The sequence below is a fragment of the Ascaphus truei genome, chromosome 14, assembly GCF_040206685.1.
Source record: "Ascaphus truei isolate aAscTru1 chromosome 14, aAscTru1.hap1, whole genome shotgun sequence".
Classification (NCBI taxonomy): Eukaryota; Metazoa; Chordata; class Amphibia; order Anura; family Ascaphidae; genus Ascaphus; species Ascaphus truei.
Window position 1 is genome coordinate 13,395,337 of NC_134496.1, and position 20,006 is coordinate 13,415,342.

The following is a 20,006-nucleotide window of genomic DNA, read 5'->3' on the forward strand; positions in this document are numbered from 1 at the left end:
AGTTTCCCCAGGGTGCTGCTGACACAGATTCCTCTGTAATTGGATGGGTCCAGCCTGTCTCCTTTCTTGTGAATAGGAGTTATCAGTCCTTCGTTCCACAGTTCAGGGAAGTAGCCAGTAGTGAGGACCAGGTTGAACATTTTCAGTATTGCTTCTTGTATACATGGATTGCTATACTTCAGCATCTCATTTAGAATGCCATCTGGTCCACTGGCTTTCTTGTTTTTTTTTTTTTTGTTTCAAATGGTTTTATTAGGCATTGATACAACATTTGTCATCGTACAATCAACATAGCCTAATTCGTGAACAGTTTTACATTTTTTAGGAGGAAAAGAATAGACAACCTAAATTGTCGTGGTGAGGGGGAGCCTTCAGAGAGAGGAGGGGGAGGGGGGAAAACAAAGGGAGGGGGGGTGGTGCCCACCCTGGCAGGCGGTGTCTCATATTGGATATTGAGTCATCTAGCTTTATCTAGTCGGTTAGCTTTGTCTAGTTAGTAGGATCCAAGGCTCCCAAATTTTGTAGAATGCGAATAGATTTTGTCTCAGGGTAGCCGTTAGCTTTTCCATGAGCATCACCTCACTGATTCTCTTTTTGATCGTCCTTATCGCAGGTGTGGTTATTCTCTTCCAGGAGGCCGCAACTTCACATCTAGCCACTGTGAGGATTAAGGAGATCAATTTCCTAGTTGGTCGGTCAATTCTGGGCATTGGCCTGGCCAGTAGGAAGGTTAGTGGTTCAATAGGCAGTTCCAGGTCCGTGACCTCTTTTATCAGAATTTGGACCCTGGCCCAGTATTTCACAATTTCCGGACATGTCCACCAGATGTGGGCCATGTCCCCTCTATGACCACAACCTCTCCAACATAGATCTGATGCCAGGGGGTAGATTTGGTTTAATCGTGCTGGGGTAAGATACCAGAAAAACATGATTTTATAAATATTCTCTTTTGTTGTGGTGCATATAGAAGTTTCTGAGGCTGCCTTCCAGATTTCTTCCCACGTCTCTCTTTCTATATCAATGTTTAAATCTGCCGCCCATTTTACCATATAGTCATGTAGAGGAGGGGTCGACGATCTCTCGAGTTCACTGTATATTTCCGATATTAGACCTTTTTGATGGGTCTTAGTTTTACAGAGATACTCAAATTTTGTAAGAGAAGGGAATTCCGGGAGTGGGCATGTTTTTTTGGATAAAATGTCTGATTTGAAGGTACTTAAATGTATCTAATTCTTTAATGTTGTATTTGGCCTTTAAATCTTGATAGCTCAGAAGCTTCCCAAGGCTTAAAAGATCGGCAATCGTCCCAACTCCCCTCGCACTTAGTTGGTCGAACAGCTTGGATCCACACCCTGGTGGGAATTTTGGGTTATTTAGGATGGGCGTCAACTGGGAGTTAGAAGAGGACAGGCCATATTTAGTTTTACATTTAGACCAGACTTCCCACGTATGTAGCGTAGCCTTTAATTTAAGGTTATGGGGTTGTTTATCTCCTTTGTCCAGGCTCCAGAGGCAGGCTAACAGAGAAGGCATTCTGGCATAATAGGACTCTATTTGAACCCAGCAACAAAGGGCTGGGTCTGTATTCCACGTTACTGCCTGTTTCAGTTGAGCGGCTTGATAATATTTATTTATATCCGGTACCCCCATGCCTCCTCTGGCTCGTGATGCCAACAAGATCGATCTCGCGAATCTGGGTCTTTTACCCTGCCAAATAAAGTGAAACAGTCTATTTTGAATGTTTTTTAGATCAGTGCCAGGGACATGGACCGGGAGTGTTTGAAAGAAATATAATATTCTTGGGAGTATGTTCATCTTAACAGAAATCATTCTCCCGATCCATGAGATCTGGTAACCTTCCCACTGATCCAAATCTTTTTTGATCTTTTCCCATAACGCTGGGTAGTTATCACGATATAAAGCTTGATGGTGTCTTGACACATTAACTCCCAGATATTTAACGTATGAAGGACACCACCTATAGCTAAAGTTCAATTTGAGTAGTTTTACTTCGGGGTCTGGGAGACTAAGATTTAGGGCCTCTGATTTGTCGCTGTTGATTTTGTAACCTGATATCTTTCCAAACCCGTCAGTTCCTTTTGAAGGTTAGGAAGGGAAGTTTGGGGTTTGCTTAAAGTTAGAATGATATCGTCAGCGAATAGTGATATTTTGTAATTCGTTTTTCCAATAAGAATGCCCTGAATATTTGGGTTATTTCGTATTTTGGACGCTAGTGGTTCGATCATGAGGGCAAAAAGGAGGGGGGACAGGGGGCAGCCTTGGTGTGTACCGTTTTTAATGTGGAACCTCTCAGAATTTCCGCCAGGGAGTCTAACCGTGGTGGACGGATTCTGATAGTGTTCTGACGCCCTCGAGAAATGAGTCTTTGAAGCCAAATTTGAACAATGTTTGATCCAGAAAGAGCCAGTCTATTCTGTTGAATGCCTTCTCTGCGTCCAAGCTTAATAGCATTGCCTTTGAGCCTGATATATGGACATGGTCGACTATGTTAATTATTTTTCGGGTATTGTCAGATGCCTGGCGGCCCGAGACAAACCCGACCTGGTCTGTGTGGATTAGCCTGGGTAAAAGGGGATTAAGCCTGTTCGCCAGTATTTTACTATACAATTTCAGATCATTGTTCAGTAATGATATTGGTCTGTAACTTCCGCACTGAGTTGGATCCCTCCCCTCTTTATGTATTATGGCCAGGTTAGCTGACGACATTGATGGCGGGATAGGATTACCTTCTAAAAATTAGTTGAACAAATTCAATAAGTGGGTGGACAGTATGGGTAGAAATTTCTTATAATAGACATTTGTGAAGCCATCAGGGCCCGGCGTTTTTGAAGATTTTGATGCTTTTACAGCTGCTTTCAATTCTTCCGATGATATTTTAGCATTTAGGGTAGCATCTTCCATCTTCTACTATAGGCTTTAGTTCGTAATTTTTTGGGTTAGCAGAGTGAGCTCTCAGGTTATATAGCTTGGTGTAAAATTTAGTAAATTCTTCTGCTATTTTGTCCTCATAGATTGTTTCACCAGATCTATTTTTAATCGCCGTTATTTGTGATCTTTTTTGTACTCCCCGCAACTTACTGGCAAGAAGTCTGTCGGCCTTGTTTCCTTTGTCATAATACCTCTGACCCGTCCATTTGAGATCCTTTTCTACGTTTTCCAATTGGATCTCTTTCAAATCGGTTCTAGCAGTTGTCAGCCGTTTATAAATTTTCCGAGAAGGGTTTGATTTGTGCTGCTGCTCTAATTTGATATTTTTTTCTGTAAGCTCTTTAGTTAATTTAGTTTTAACTTTTTTCCTGTGGGAGGCTATTGAGATGAGATTTCCTCGAATTGTCGCCTTATGGGCTTCCCACAGGATTGCTGGAGATGTGACCGACCCTGCATTTATTCTGAAGTAATCCTTAAGGGACTTTTTAATCTCCTTTTCTATCTCGGGGTGGTTCAGTAGGGAGTCATTTAATTTCCAGCTATATGAGACTATTTTGACAAATGGAATGGATAGGGTCAGGGTGATGGGAGCATGATCCGACCATGTAATTGGGCCAATGTCTGAATTAGTGGCGGCCTCTAGGACGTTCTTGGTTGCCAGGAAGTAGTCGATACGGGAATAGGTCTGGTGCGGGGCCGAGTAAAAAATAAAGTCTCTTTGCCCCTGGTGCTGTGTTCTCCAAATGTCCACCAAAAAAAAGCCTCCCATAATATCTTTAAATTTTTTCCCCAGTCTTTGGGGTTGGGTTGAGTGAATACGTCCTGGGGCAGACGATTTGTCTTCAATCGGGTTGAGAGCCATGTTAAGGTCTCCTGCTATGAGTAGTGAAGCCATGTAGGCTGGGTCAATTTCTTCCAGAACTTTTTTTTAGAAAATCTGTCTGGTTCTCATTTGGGGCGTAGAGGTTAATTAGGGCGATTGCCGACCCCGAAAGTGAACCATAGACCACAATAAATCTACCCTCTGGATCCGTCTTTACTTTTGTTAAATTAAATGGAGTGCCCTGATGAATCAGAATAGCAACTCCCCGACGTTTACTACTAAAAGATGAGAAATAGCTCATCGGATATGCGTTTTGGAATGTTTTGGGGCGGGTCGCGAGATGTGAAATGCGTCTCCTGCAAGAAAACAATGTCTCCGCCTGACTTTTTTATTTCCTGAAGGGCAAGTCTCCGTTTCCGGTTATTATTCAAACCCTTTACATTCAGGGAGACGACTTTAATTGACCTTTGGCTCGCCATTTTGTCTGTACTGCTTATTGTAACTTAGAGTCTGTCCTTTCCCACTTAGGACAGGTGGTTTTAGTTTTATACCTAGTGTGAGCGTAGTATGGAGAGAATCAGAGTGCTTCTCCTCAAGCCTGAGGTTAGTCGGCTAGCCAGGGTGGGTAGGGAGAGAGGGTGGGAGAGGGGACCCGCTGGGACAGGGTCAGCGGGATCAGAGCAAGTATGAAAATCGACCCTATAGAGGTCTAAAGGGTTAAGGTCCGGTCTTGACTAAAGGCCGGCTAGTAGGGTTTAAGACCCTTGGGGGGGTTAGGACCGGTGTCAACCTCCAACAGGTTCGGGGGAGGTGGAGACCCTATAGATGTCCAAAAAAATTCAGCCGTGTCATTTTTTTGTCATGCCTTTGGCGTTTGTTCTTGCCAGGGGAGGGGGAATAGAGAAGGGAATAGGGATTGGTTTTCTGTCTCTGAGCCTCTCTCTATTCTGTAGTCATGGGACTAGTCTAAAGGGGAGGCATTCCCGTTTTTGGAGTCTAGGGCGGGAGCTGTTTTGGGAGGGGGGAGGCGAGGAAGGGTGGGTAGGTTGGGGGGTGTATGGGGGGGAGGGGGATCGGTTGTGAACCGTTCAGGTTCAGTGTTTCTTGGTCCTACTTGAGCTCTATTGACGGTATGTCCTTAGTCCGTAGGCACAGGACCGATGAGATTCAGTAGGAGGGAGGATGGGAAAAGGAGGGAGGGGACCGGGGGAAACCAGAAATACAATTTGCTTGAGTTTATATCACATACAATACAGGAACTGCATGAATTTGTTATCTACACTGTAGTTGCGCACTTCTTGTTGCGTCCTTGGTCTTTTTTTAATTGAAAGGACTTTCACAGATGTCATTTATTATCCACATTAATTCTACTGTTGCTTTGTTTAGTTCAGGGGGGGGAGGGGTTGGGGGTGATGGGGGAGGGAGAAGGGGAATTTCAAGGATCAGTGCTTTTAGGTGTCAGTTGCATAAATTACTTACATAGTATCAATTGTTTTCTTTGTAGTGCACCATTGTTGGTTCTTAGACCTGGGGGAAAGGAGGAGGGGGCATAGGATGGGGAGGGTGGGGAAGGGGGGAGGGGTACTGAAAGAGAGGGGGGGTGTAGTGAGGCCACGCAGGCATGGCCCTTAGTTAAAGACTTTGTTATCCTGCGTCACTCGCAATTGGCGGCATGCAGGCTGCTTATCTAAGGTAGTTGGTCTCCCTATATGCTCTCATCTGAGACCTCGCACCAGGGTTTCCCTTACAGCGTATGCACAGGGGTTTGATTGCGAAGGAGGGGAGGAGGAGGGAGGAGGAGGGGGGAGGAGGAGGGGAGGAGGAGGGAGGAGGAGGAGGGAGGAGGAGGGGGGTAGGGGTGGGAGGGGAAAAGGGTAGGGGAAAAGGGTAGGGGAAAAGGGGAGGGGGGGGAGGGGAGGTAGGGAGGGGTGAGGGGGGGAGGGGAGGTAGGGAGGGGGAGGGGAAAACGGGAAGGGGGGAGGGGAGGTGGGGAGGGGGGAGGGGAGGGAGGGGGGGGGAGGGGGGGCCGGGGGGGGGGGGAGGGGGGAGAAAGGGGAGGGGGGGGGAGAGGGAGGGATACAGAGGATTATATCTTGAGTGTGTTGCTATTGCCCTCTTTCATTATTATAACTGATTCTATTCTACATAACCACATATAACTTATTAAACTAAAATGAATTAACATATACTAATCTAGTGAAAAAAGAAGAAAATAAACTTTTTCTCACAACTACTCCTTACAGACCCGTCAGGATAGGCGTTGACTTCGAGTGTCTCTGAAAAGACCACTGGACCTGGGTGGGTTGGTCCAGGGGTCTGCATTGTCTGCTATAATGGTAGGTCATTGTTCTTTTTGCCCTCCGTAACTGCGTCTCTGCGCTTCGTGTATGGAGTCGCAGGCCTTCCCTCGGCCGAGGGGGTTGAAGGGGAGCAGGGTGTGGTTGATGAGATGCAGGCGGCTCCGGTCTTTGTAATATCAGGATCTGGGAGCGTCTAGTGGGTCGCATCGGATGATCTCGTTGGGCAGGGTGTTGTTCAGTGAGAGTGTGTCGCGGTCAGTCCGTGGAGTCACTGCATCAGCAGCATCGTGGAGTACAATGGGAACACCGTCCAACAGGCGGAGTGAAGTCCCTCGGCTCTTGGTCACCTTGCTCTTCAGGGGTGTTCGTATCATCAGGGGATCCTCCGTGGGTGTAAGTATCTCAGGGGAATTCTCATTTGTCCCGTGACTGTTTCTGACCCGCCAATCTCATTGAGGCTCTTACCGGCAGATCTTCCGTATCACGGGGATGGTCTCGGTCTGGTTCAGGAGCTCGTGGCCTCACGAGGGACAAACCGAGGGCCTTTGCCAGGTGTTCCATGTCGTCTGGTTGTCTGTGTGTAACGTATTTCCCTTTGTTATTAACGATGAGCTTAAAAGGGAAGCCCCATTTGTATTTGATGCCTTTCTCTCGTAGGAGAAGAGTGAGAGGGCGCAATTCTTTTCGACGGTTTATAGTCAGCTTTGATAAGTCATTATATACTTGGAGCGACTCCTCGCGGAATTGGATATTGTCCCGCTCTCGACAGGCCCGATGATTTTTTTCCTTAGTCGAGTAGTTATGAAGCCGGATTATTACGTCTCGGCGGCGGTTGGTATCGTCCGATCTCGGGCCCAGCGCCTGGTGGGCGCGGTCTATTTCGAGGTCACGTTGATCCAAGTCGTTGCAAATTGTAGGGAATAGGTCCGTCAGGTACTCTTTGAGCTGACCAGGCAGGATCGCTTCACGGATGCCGCGGATTCTTAAATTCTGGCGGCGATCCCGGTTCTCCTGGTCCTCTAATCCGTCTCTCAGTGAGAGGACTTCATTGCCCAGCCGGATTATTTCATCATCGCCGTCAGATTGGTGTCTGAGGGCTTCTTCAAGTCTGCTCTCCAGGGTTGTGGTCCTTTCTGTCAGGCCCTGAATGTCCTGTTTTATTTCTGTCACTGCGTCTTTAAGGTCGGCCTGCAGGGATCTGTACAGCTTACCGTGGAGTTCCTCCAGGTAGGATTTGGTGATTCCCTCATCCGAGGGCAGGCTGTCTCCAGACTTCCCAGCCCCCTCGGGGTCAGGCGGCCCAGATTTGGCTCCTCGTGCGCCTGGCGGGGAGCCGCCATCTTGCTTCCTTGCTCCCGTGTCTAAGCTTTGCCGCGCGGGGGAGCAAAGTACTTAGTAACTCCCTGCGCGGCCTGATTTTTCCCCTTCTGGGACATGGCTGGTGCGTCAGCGGTTGGGGAGGGCACTTTTGGGTGTTTTTCTCGCTGAATGAAAGCGCTTAATTAGGCGGTTATGCGAGCGGGTCTCCGGAGCTCTCCTCTTACCCGACTGCTACGGATGACGTCATCGGCACGCCCCCGGCTTTCTTGGTTTTTAATGTTTCTTTTATTTCTTGGATTGTGATTGGTATGTCCAGGGGGGTTTGGTTATCTTTTATAGTGTTCTCCAGTGATGTTTGTTTGGTGAGGATGTGTTTTTGTTCTTGCGTCAGGTTTTCTTCTGGGATTTCTTGCTAAAGGTCCTCGAAGTAGTTTTTCCAGATGTTGCCATTCTGAATGGCCAGGTGTCTGTTATTCTGCTTTGCATCCAGATGTTTCCAGGTTTGCCAGAAAGTATTTTCATCTAATGCTTCTTCAATTCTTTCTAGTTTTTTGGCAATGTGGTTTTGTTTTTTCTTCCTTAGGGTGTGCCTGTAGTGCTTCAGGTGTTGGTGGTACCTCATTCGTAGTTCTGTATTGTTTGGGTCTCTGTGTTTTTGGTTTGATATTGTTCGCAGGCTTTTTCTAAGGGTGCTGCATTCCTTATCAAACAATTTTTCTTTGATTTTGTCATTTGTTGTTGGTCTGTTAGGGCTGTTTTTTTTTCAGGTTTGATTTCCTTGCTATTAGATGGAATATTTTGTTTTCTTACTGCCGGGTTTACACCGTGTTTGTTCTGCTCGTAGTGTGTGTTCTGGAAGCTTTGGAGCAGGTTTCCAACTTCTGAGCTGTTGGTTATTTCTGTGTATGTCGCACTGTTTTGTCCATTTATAGGTGGCTTTCAGGCTATGAAGGATGGAGAGGGGGTTATTGTGTTGTGCTTGGTTGGTCTGGTCTCTTAATAAAGAGCAGGGTGTGATTGTGGTCTGATAGGGGTGATGCTGGTGTGAGAATGAAAGCACTGATGGCTTGTGGGTCTGTATCGTTGATTGCGTAATCCACTACGCTGCTGCCCAGCACAGAGCTCCACACAGGCTCCGCAGCCCTTTACCATTCCTCTTTATTGCGCTGTCATAGCTGTTTCTTTGGCGTGTCACAGAGATATCACAGCAAGTGTCCTTCCCAAAGATGTAGTTATTTCCATCTGTAGATATGTAGTCCTGTTCTGATGTTGTGGTCTTCACAGAGGTCTCTCTCTCCCCTCTCTCTCCCCTGTCTCTCTCTCTTTCTCTCTCTTTCTCTCTCTCCCCTCTCTCTCCCCCCCCCTCTCTCTCTTTCTCTCTCTTTCTCTCTCTCTTTCTCTCTCTCTTTCTCTCTCTCTCTCTTTCTCTCTCTCTCTCTCTCTCTCTCTCTCTCTCTCTCTCCCCCCCCCTCTCTCTCGCTCCCCCCTCTCTCTCTCTCTCTCTCCCCCCTCTCTCCCCTCTCTCCCCCCCCCATTGAACACAGATGATATGTGCCCCCTGCCATTCACGCCTCATTATATGGGAATATTGGGGCCGATCTTCCTTACATGCCAGAGCCCCTCGGCCTGTTTCAGCTGTGCAAATCCTAACGAGAGAGGGGCATCTTTACATGGGCCAGGTCCCTTGTTCTCCCTATTGTAAGGATGTGTGACCTGCGTCCCCCGCAGTACATGGTATGGTGGGTGGGTGCGCGGGTGCAGTGGGTGGGTGCGCGGGTGCAGTGGGTGGGTGCGCGGGTGCAGTGGGTCGGTGCGCGGGTGCAGTGGGTCGGTGCGCGGGTGCAGTGGGTCGGTGCGCGGGTGCAGTGGGTCGGTGCGCGGCTGCAGTGGGTCGGTGCGGAAGGTCTTGCGCAGGTGCAATGGGTCAGTATGGTAGATCGTGCAGTGGGTCGGTGCGCGGGTGCAGTGCGCGGGTGCAGTGCATAGGTGCGCGGGTGTAGTGGGTCGGTGCGCGGCTGCAGTGGGTCGGTGCGCGGCTGCAGTGGGTCGGTGCGGTAGGTCGTGCGCAGGTACAATGGGTCAGTATGGTGGATCGTGCAGTGGGTCGGTGCGCGGGTGCAGTGGGTCGGTGCGCGGGTGCAGTGGGTCGGTGCAGTGGGTCGGTGCGCGGGTGCAGTGGGTCAGTATGGTGGATCGTGCAGTGGGTCGGTGCGCGGGTGCAGTGGGTCGGTGCGCGGGTGCAGTGGGTCGGTTTAGTGGGTCAGTGCGCGGGTGCAGTGGGTGGGCCGGTGCAATGGGTCGGTATGGTGGATCGTGTGGTGGGTCGATGCGCGGGTGCAGTGGGTCGGTGCACGGGTTCAGTGGGTTGTGCGGGTGCAGTGGGTCGGTGCACGGGTTCAGTGGGTCGTGCGGGTGCATGGGTCGGTATGGTGGGTTGGTGCAGTGGGTCGGTGCGCGTGTGTACGGGTTCAGTGGGTCGGTGCGGTGGCTCGTGCGCGGGTGCAGTGCGCGGGTATGGTGGGTCGGTGCGCGGGTGCAGTGCGCGGGTATGGTGGGTCGGTGCGCGGGTGCAGTGCGCGGGTATGGTGGGTCGGTGCACGGGTGCAGTGCGCGTGTGCGGTGGGTCGGTATGGTGGGTTGGTGCGCGTATACGGTGGGTCGGTATGGTGGGTTGGTGCACGTGTGCGGTGGGTTGGTGCGCGTGTGCGGTGGGTCGGTATGGTGGGTTGGTGCGCGTGTGCGGTGGGTCGGTATGGTGGGTTGGTGCGCGTGTGCGGTGGGTCGGTATGGTGGGTTGGTGCGCGTATACGGTGGGTCGGTATGGTGGGTTGGTGCGCGTGTGCGGTGGTTTGGTGCGCGTGTGCGGTGGGTCGGTATGGTGGGTTGGTGCGCGTGTGCGGTGGGTCGGTATGGTGGGTTGGTGTGCGTGTGCGGTGGGTCGGTATGGTGGATTGGTGCGCGTGTGTGGTGGGTTGGTGCACGTATGCGGTGGGTCGGTATGGTGAGTTGGTGCGCGTGTGCGGTGGGTCGGTATGGTGAGTTGGTGCGCGTGTGCGGTGGGTCGGTATGGTGGTTTGGTGCGCGTGTGCGGTGGGTTGGTGCGCGTATACGGTGGGTCGGTATGGTGGGTTGGTGCGCGTGTGCGGTGGGTCTGTATGGTGGGTTGGTGCGCGTGTGCGGTGGGTCGGTATGGTGGGTTGGTGCGCGTGTGTGGTGGGTTGGTGTGCATGTGCGGTGGGTTGGTGCGCGTGTGTGGTGGGTTGGTGCGCGTGTGCGGTGGGTCGGTATGGTGGGTTGGTGCGCATGTGCGGTGGGTTGGTGTGCGTGTGCGGTGGGTCGGTATGGTGGGTTGGTGCGCGTGTGTGGTGGGTTGGTGTGCGTGTGCGGTGGGTCGGTATGGTGGGTTGGTGCGCTTGTGTGGTGGGTTGGTGCGTGTGTGCGGTGGGTCGGTATGGTGGGTTGGTGCGCGTGTGCGGTGGATCGGTATGGTGGGTTGGTGCGCGTGTGCGGTGGGTCGGTATGGTGGGTTGGTGCGAATGTGTGGTGGGTTGGTGCGCGTGTGCGGTGGGTCGGTATGGTGGGTTGGTGCGCGTGTGCGGTGGGTCGGTATGGTGGGTTGGTGCGCGTGTGCGGTGGGTCGGTATGGTGGGTTGGTGCGCGTGTGCGGTGGGTCGGTATGGTGGGTTGGTGCGCGTGTGCGGTGGGTCGTTATGGTGGGTTGGTGCGCGTATACTGTGGGTCGGTATGGTGGGTTGGTGCGCGTGTGCGGTGGGTCGATATGGTGGGTTGGTGCGCGTGTGCGGTGGGTCGGTATGGTGGGTTGGTGCGCGTGCGCGTGTGCGGTGGGTCGATATGGTGGGTTGGTGCGCGTGTGCGGTGGGTCGGTGCATGGATTCAGTGGGTCGTTCGGTGTGTCGTGCGTGGGTGCAGTGAGTTGGTATGGTGGGTTGGTGCGGTGTGTCGGTATGGTGAGTCGGTGCGCGGGTTCGGTGGGTCGTGCGCGGGTGCAGTGCGCGGGTGCAGTGGATCGGTGCGGGTGCAGTGGGTCGTGCGAGGGTGCAGTGGGTTGTGCGCGGGTGCAGTGGGCCGGGACACCATTGAACAAGACTATGGAATTGCTGACTTTCAACAGGGTTTGGAACATGAAGATTGTAGCGTGGCGGATAGTGAGGGGGAGAGATACAGAGGCGGCAGGAGGGTCAGTGTGCGAGAAATGTGTGTAAGAAATATTGTATTACCCACAACCAAGATCTAAATATGTCTGTCTGTCTGTGCAATAATAGATCTATCTGTGTATCTGTTTGTCTATCCTATCTATCTCCTTGAAGCATAAAATAAGAAGAGAGAGGAGTCGGTGAGGGATATTACTTGCTATTTCTGTTGCTCTGGCAGCTTTTATCCCTCAGCTAACCCCTTCACTGCCAGAGCGGCCGGTAAGGAAGAACAGATTGGGATAGAGAGCAAGGCATATTGACCATCTCGCTGCCATGTCTCTTAGCGTGACGGCAGCCATCTTTTAATCTCTCTGCTTAATGTGCCTTGTGCCCGTAACATCGATGGCCTCCCTCATGGTAATACACTACAGAAAAGGTATCCCTTAACCACTATCATCTTAATCTCTTCTAACACCACCTCTGCCGTGTTTGTTACCGTGGCGGTGGCGGCCATCTTTGTTAGTGGCACTGGACACATTTATCCCTCTGCAAACCTCTTTACAGTAAGAAAAAGATTAAGATAGTCACTGTAGCAAAGGTGTTAATGTCTCTTCTGTTTGTGGGAGGGCAGCCATCTTTGTTTCTGACACATGCTCTGTTAATCCCGCTGCTCACCCCTTCACTGCCGAGCAGTGTGCAAATAAAGAGCAGCTTGCGTGGGATGTGACGCTGCCACGTCTGCTAGCGTGATGGGGGCTGATATGACGTGTCACAGGAAGTACCACTTTCACTGCTCTGGTTAAGGGCTAATGAGGAGCACACGCCTCACCCACAGAGTGATTAGGGGAAGCTGCGTGTTGGTAACACTGATTACAGTACATGCACACGCACACACTGTATACACACGCACACACTGTATACACACGCACACACTGTAGACACACGCACACACTGTATACACACGCACACCCCTCCCAGACGGCTTCTTGCTGCAGTAATGTGACGCTCTCTCTGTCTCTTCCTCTGCTAAACGCAGCAAGTTAAGCACTGGCTGCCCCAGCCACCCGGGGATAAATGTTGTTGTGTTATTGTACTTGTCACACGCCCGGTGTCCTGCGGAATATGTGTGCGGGTTATAAATATATAATAATGATACTAATAATAAAGACATCACTGTAAGAAGTGCAGGGAAGAGCGGTGTAAAGGGATATACAGTAGAGGCAACTCTTATTCGAACAAAAACCAGTGGCAATTCCCCAAAAGACCCAGGAAACACCCAGGCACATTCTGAATACATGCCTTAAACTTTCCTTAAACTAGCCCCAGCATTTCTGCATTGATTAATGGCCTATCAGATTGACAGCGGGGGTCCCTGGCAGTCCCATTCAAACTGAATTGGACTGCCAGGGATCCCTGCTGTGTTAATCCTATGGGTCGTTAGTCAATGCAGAAATGCCTTAAACGTGCCTCAAACTAGCCCAGCACATACCCAGCACATACCCAGCACATACCCAGCACATACCCAGCACATACCCAGCACATACCCAGCACATACCCAGAATGTAACCCGGCTAGTTTACAGCAAATGTTAGAATAAACGTTGCCTCTACTGTAGGGTTTGGGAGATGTGTGTTGGGAGCACACTATCTGAGGCCGCGCTGTATGGGAATATAATCATTAATCACTATATACAAATATATTCCAGGTCAATGTAAGAAAATGTTTTAAGAGAACGTTTCCCCCCCACTCCCTCCCCCCCCAAATGGCTGACACAGGGTCTTCCAATGAGAGGAGGGGACAGGGGCAGTAAGGAATGGGTTCTGTACGGGACGGGCAGTGACCAGGTGGTACTTACTACCCATGGGGGTCGTGATGGCAGATACAGGGGATACGGCTGTTATCAAGGAAATGTAAACACACCGATCGTATCTCGGGGGAGAGCGGATCAGGATAAGAAACAGATCTCTTATCAGAGGGTTAGGTAGAAAAAAACTGCAAGTATTGATTCATGGTAGTCATGGCCACCATCGTTAGGTCATTGGTCCTACGTGGGACTGACCCTTTAACCCATGATGTCACTGTGATTAGGGCTGATGCTCATGCTGCCGGGAAAGTTGATGTCATAGCTTTGCTCTGTTATGTGACAGTGTTCTGGGTTGTTGATTGTGTTCTCTGTGTGCGCTCTCCTGCAGATGTCGCAGCTCCGCTTTGTGAAAGGAGGCCTGAGCTTGCTGGGTGTGAAGAGGATCTCTGTGCTTAACGCAGCTTTCCAGAGCAGCCAGCGCGTGGAGTACAAGCCCATCAAGAAAGTCCTGGTGGCCAACAGAGGTATCCGGGGGGGGAGCTTGTGTGTTACCTGTACCAGGGACTAGTCTCCTTACTGTAAAGCAAGACCAGAGGGACTTTAAAAGGGGAAGTGTGTGTGTGTGTGTGTGTGTGTGTGTATATAAAAAAACTCAAACGATGTTTGTCTGTGGGTTTGTGCGCCCGCCCACGGCTCTCGCTCTCATTGGCCTGCGGGTTGGGGTTACGTCACGGCCGGGGCTACGCAGGGCGTGAGCCTCACAGCACCCTCACACCGCGTGCGCCTCGGACCGAGTGCCTACCCGCACGCCGTGCACCGAGCTCAGTGACCGCTCACACCCTAACGGGACCGTCGCTGCCAGACCTGACCGCTCACACCACCCACCCGCCGGGAGCCCTCACACTGACACCCACCCATCGGGAGCCCTGAGCACACCGGAGCGGGAGAGGAGAGCCCTGGCCACTCACACCCTAGCGGGACCGCCACCGGAGTAGACCAACCCTCACCGCTCACACCGCACTCAGCGCCTGTGCCTCACACCAAAACACAAACGCCAGGAGCCCTGAGCACACTGGAGCCACCGCTACGCCCACACCGGACCAGTACCGGAGCACATGTTCGGGAAACAGATAGCTACACACACCGGGACACCAGGTGAGTGCTCTCAACACCGCGCAAACTACAACACATACCGACGCCAACTACACGCAAGGCATCCTCACGCTAACTCACACCCAACACGGAACACCGCGCAAACTACAACACATACCGACGCCAACTACACGCAAGGCACCCTCACGCTAACTCACACCCAACACGGAACACCGCGCCCTCGCTCTCTCTCCTCCAATTACACACTCTGACCTTTCACTACTCACACTTGATAGAAGGGCACGCACATTCTGTACATTTTCTTGTGTCCTGTGGCATATTCCATTCCTCTTTCATGCACCTGGCCACATGCATACAGCCAACAATTACATTGAATTGTGCTGTCTTTACAATAAACCATTTTTACAAAACAAAATCATATCAACTTTTCTTGCATGTTTCTTTTCACCTTTCTTATACAACCTTTCCACCAAATGGTCAGCCTATTCTCAGGCTATTTCTAACTAATACTACCTATGACAGATTTACATCCCGGGCAACGCCGGGTATATCAGCTAGTATGTCCTATCTATCTATCTATCTATCTATCTATCTATCTATCTATCTATCTATCTATCTATCTCTCTCTCTCTCTCTCTCTCTCTCTCTCTCTCTCTCTCTCTCTCTCTCTCTCTCTCTCTCTCTCTCTCTCTCTCTCTCTCTCTCTCTCTATCTCTCTATCTATCTATCTATCTATCTATCTATCTATCTATCTATCTCTCTATCTCTCTATCTCTCTATCTCTCTATCTCTCTATCTCTCTCTCTCTCTCTCTCTCTCTCTCTCTCTCTCTCTCTCTCTCTCTCTCTCTCTCTCTCTCTCTCTATCTATCTATCTATCTCCATGGCTGGTCCATCTATCTTTATGCCCCCTGTCATGTAAGTTCTCCTAGGTACAGACATTGGCAGGCTACCCTGTAGGGGCGCACGCTGTGGGAAATTTATCCAGGGAGCGTGAACCCCGCATTTCATTTCAACAAGGGACAGGCCCCTTTCAGCTGTAGGCTGGGGGACCTTGTGCACCTTTATTCTGGACTTTTCTACAAGTCAAATGTGAGGAACGGGCCCCTGAGGGGTCACCAGGGACCCTGTGTACCTATATTTCATGGTCTATTGCTGTGTGCTTAAAACGGAGTGCATAGCAAGTTTTGAGCAACCAAGATGGCGTTCCCGCCGAAATCACGGGACCGCGTGGGTTGCACAAGCGTGTTACCAGTTTTGCAAAAGTAGTTGCATCCTGTTAGGCGGCAAAACCTGACACCACCCATCTCTGTGACTGGCTCAGCCGGAGCCAAGTCACTACTTGGTCTGTCCTACCCCTGCTTTGTGTTCCACCTAAGGGAGGAGCCACAACCCTGCACCAATCCAGGACTTTGTCTTTTGGCTATGGGAGGAGCTTGCCAAACGCTGCTGGACTTTAGTTCTGCGGAGCTGTGGAAGAGTGAAGAGCTTCTGCTAATCTTCTGCCTCATTCTACTTTGCCTACCTCATCTATCTCTGATCAAAGAAGAGCTAGACCTAACAAATTATTGTCTGCCAGGAGGCTATCTGGTGTTCACCGTTTATGGACGACATTACCTGAGATGTGTGTGTCCCAACTGCAGACTTCCTGGGGGAGATGCTAGTACAAAGGTGCGGTGCCAGAACTGTGGGACCCAGTATATGTGGCCTGCCAACCCTGTGCCACCTGCAGCGGTAATTCAACCAATAGAGTGGGCCCCTACACCATCTGGTGCGGCCCCTGCGTTTCATTCTGCACCCCTGCTCCTGTCGGTCTACGATCAGGCCTTAGTGTCGTGGGAAGTGGCCCGCGGCAACGTCTATCTGGCTGGGCCAACTGTGAGCCCGTGCACCCAAGGATCGGTTTCACAAAGCCCCAACGTTTCGGTTGCTGAGACGACTCCAGCAGTCCAAGGCCCAACGGTTTCAGGACCGGAACCGGTGTCGGTGTGCCTGGAGGGTGAGCCGACTGACACGGGGGTGTTGGGTGCGTCTCCTCGGGTGGTGCCAGAGCAAGTCTGCTTTGTGCCAATTACTGCCAGGGGCTGCTGGATGCCCCGACATCACGGCCCGGCGGAGGTGTCCTTGCCATCTTCCGCTTCTGATGAAGACACAGCTGCCAGATACCTGCGGAGAAGACTTCTGCACTTACCGGTGTCCTGCAATTAAGTCCTGAGCCAGCGAAGGCTGTGGTGCTGCCGGAGGTCCGGAGGAGCCGCACGCCCAAGGAAGACGTCGGCGCTGCCAAAGACCCGACAGCTGAGGAAAGACAAGATCCGATGACATCTCCTACCTTCAGTTGGGTGAGGCGGCATCATCTTCTGCCCAACAGGAGTCCGCTGCGGCCTTGCCAAACAAGGAGCCAGGCGGAGCCCTGTTTGGTGTGCCGTGGGGTGATCTACTTCCTGTGCAGCTGGATGTGACATCGCCGCCGCCGAGCATAGGCCTGCCTGAGACTCTTGTGAGGCTGGCACTACCCGATGACGTTGAAATGATGGCCGCCATCTCGGATGCGGAACCTCCACTACTGTCTACCCGGGTGAGTGCCGGATGGTGCTCAGCTGCTCTTGCTCCCCAACAGACCCAGAGCCAAGGAAGAAGTCATTGTGGATCCTTCAACATGGCCCCTGTACCATCTCCTAGAGGTCGTGGCCGACCTACCAGTACATCCCTTGGACTGGTCATGGACAGTGATAGGCCCAGTACACCGGCCCCAGTTGCCCATGCCCCGTCACCAGCCCTCCCACCTGCCCCTACGCCTGGTTCAATACAATTCTCTGGGAGTAAGTGAAAGGTCAATTCTGTGCAGTATGTCCAGGATCATCCTAGGCCTCAAACCCTTGGCTCCTAATCCTATTATTTTGGCCCATAGTTCCAAGGTATTGGATCCGGAAGCAACCCCATTTGTGTTAACCAAGTTCCCTAGCGATAACCTGTGCCCGGGTATGTCAAGAGACTTTGGTGGGAAAGATGGGTGGTCCGATGAATCTGAGGGTGAAATACCTTTTTCCAGCCGAATTCCTGTGGCTAAGTCTCCAGGGTCATTTAAGTCCTTTAGGGATTCATCTCTCTCAACAATCTTCCACGTCTGGTGTGTGCTCCTAGATGGACACTAGGTCCGATAGTTAACCTTGTAGAAGGTCAGTCTAGGGAACCTCTTAAGTGGTGGGACCCAATGTTTGAGGGCTATGCTGCTAGCCTTAATAGAACACGGCTACTGCTCGTGGATGGCTCCATCGTGGACCACTGGTGGGAGGAAGGTCAACTCTTCCAGGAAGAGATTGCTGAGGCTCTTCGCAAAAGGTTGGGCAGGATCAATTTAGGAATATGAGTTCCTAAGGGCCCCTCCGTATTCTATCCGGAGGTAGAGCTCAGTGAGCCTAAGTTCTGGGTATTACACCTGGTCAAGGAGCTGACCATAAGATTATAAAGCTAAGTAGAGTTGACAGAGCAATGTTTAACAGGTACCGTCAGTCGCACGGATATAAATTCCCATATGTACCTGAGCCAATAATGGATGAAACCGTCAGGAATGGTTGCGACTAGCTGATATAGAGAATATAAAGACCAAGACATCTGATTACAGATTTATTGCTGATTACAAAATTCGTTCTGTCATGGAAGAATGGTTGGTAGGTACCTGCATATACAAAGGCCGTGCAGAAGTCAGGCAACATCCTGGTTCTCCAGAAATATCTTGTGTGGACCAAACTATTCGATGGGAGAGTAGTCAGGAAGCCAGATCCAAAATATTGTAAAAGAGAGTCTTGTTTGTCTTCCCGTTGGAAGAGTAGTTATGTGTTCGTCATTGCTGTAAATCAGTGGATGGTGAGGGCAATTGTCTGTATGACTGTAATGGTTATGTTGTAACATCTGCAGTAACCTGTTCTGTATGCTTCAGGTTACTGGTTGGTGCCCAAATTGGATCCCAGTGAGGACATGGGAATATTCACCTAGGGTAGAGTATAGCCATGGCTGGTCCAGCTATCTTTCTGCCTTCCTGTCACGTAAGTTCTCCTAGGTACAGACAGTGACAGACTATCCTGTAGGGTTTTACACCCCCCCCCCCTCACGCAGCCTCTTTGAGTGGCAGGAGAGGTGGTGACACAGGGTCTGTGTTGCAGCCTATCATGGTGCAGACCCTGTGCCCTCCCCTTTTGCATGAGGGAGGATGTTCTAAATTATAGGAGTCAGTTCTCCTCCGCCCCTCCTGGGGAGAGGAGTGTGTGTGTTAGAGTTCCCTTCAGCCCCTCATGGGTGGAGGAGTGAAGATCTGTGCTTAGCACAAGGCCTCATCACATTATCTGCTGGCCAGCACCATCCAAGGGCCTGAAACCCCTACTCTACTATATGCAACGCTAATATACCATCCTGCAGTGGCTGCATCAAATAAAGGTCCTGTTTATATACTTCTGGCTGAGTTGCAGTTTGAGCCTGAAGTATAGGCGTAAGACTGTCATTGTATGGACTGCCTGCAGTTATACTGCATCCTGCTGTGACTGGAGGCGCTGTCACCACATGGAAAGAACCCAAGGATAACTGAAAGCCTGTCCTGTTACCCCACAACATCGCAGACACTCAGATCTCCTGGACCCTCCCTCACAGGTATGACCGCATCACGGACATCAGCAGCAGCAACATGTTTCCAGAGAGTGTGGGGGGGAGAACAGATCTGTCTGTCTGTCTGTCTATCTGTCTGTCTATCTATCTATCTATCTATCTATCTATCTGTCTGTCTGTCTGTCTGTCTGTCTGTCTGTCTGTCTGTCTGTCTGTCTGTCTGTCTGTCTGTCTGTCTGTCTGTCTGTCTGTCTGTCTGTCTGTCTGTCTGTCTGTCTGTCTATCTATCTATCGTTATATGTGTGTGTGTGTATGTCTGTTTGTATATATGTGTCTGTGTGTATATATGTATGTTTGTATATGTGTGGGTGTGTATATGTCTGTTTGTATATGTATGTTTGTATAAGTGTGTATATATGTATGTTTGTATATATGTATGTTTGTATATGTGTGTATATATGTATGTTTGTATAAGTGTGTATATATGTATGTTTGTATATATGTATGTTTGTATATGTGTGTATATATGTATGTTTGTATATGTGTGTATATATGTATGTTTGTATATGTGTATGTCTGTTTGTATATATCAAGATAGGAGAAAGGAAGAGGCACACAAATTGTAGTGGAATCAAATGATTGCAAATGTATTAATGCATCAGAGCTAACAATGTTAGCTCTGATGCATTAATACATTTGAAATCATTTGATTCCACTACAATTTGTGTGCCTCTTCCTTTCTCCTATCTTGCTATTACTTTGGATCCAGGTTTGGGACGCCAGGATCAACGGAAGGTGAGCACCAAATGTAAACTCCTTAAAAAAAAATTCTTTAAAACAGTGGTGTGCCACCTATAATCTCCTTTGTATTTCTGTGTGTATATATGTATGTCTATGTGTGTATATATGTATGTTTGTATATGTGTGTGTATATATATGTATGTT

The 20,006-nt window shown here is 50.3% G+C and overlaps 1 protein-coding gene across 7 annotated transcripts in view; it reads left to right on the forward strand.

Annotated features, from left to right (window-relative positions):
* The window catches only part of LOC142465628 (pyruvate carboxylase, mitochondrial-like), a 248,894-nt gene that overhangs the window by 117,016 nt on the left and 111,872 nt on the right, over positions 1-20,006 (forward strand). For all 7 annotated transcript variants that reach the window (XM_075569745.1, XM_075569741.1, XM_075569744.1 and 4 more), the window contains one exon: positions 13,739-13,874. In XM_075569745.1, the coding sequence (XP_075425860.1) occupies positions 13,739-13,874 (136 nt within the window). The remainder of the gene's footprint in view (positions 1-13,738; positions 13,875-20,006) is intronic.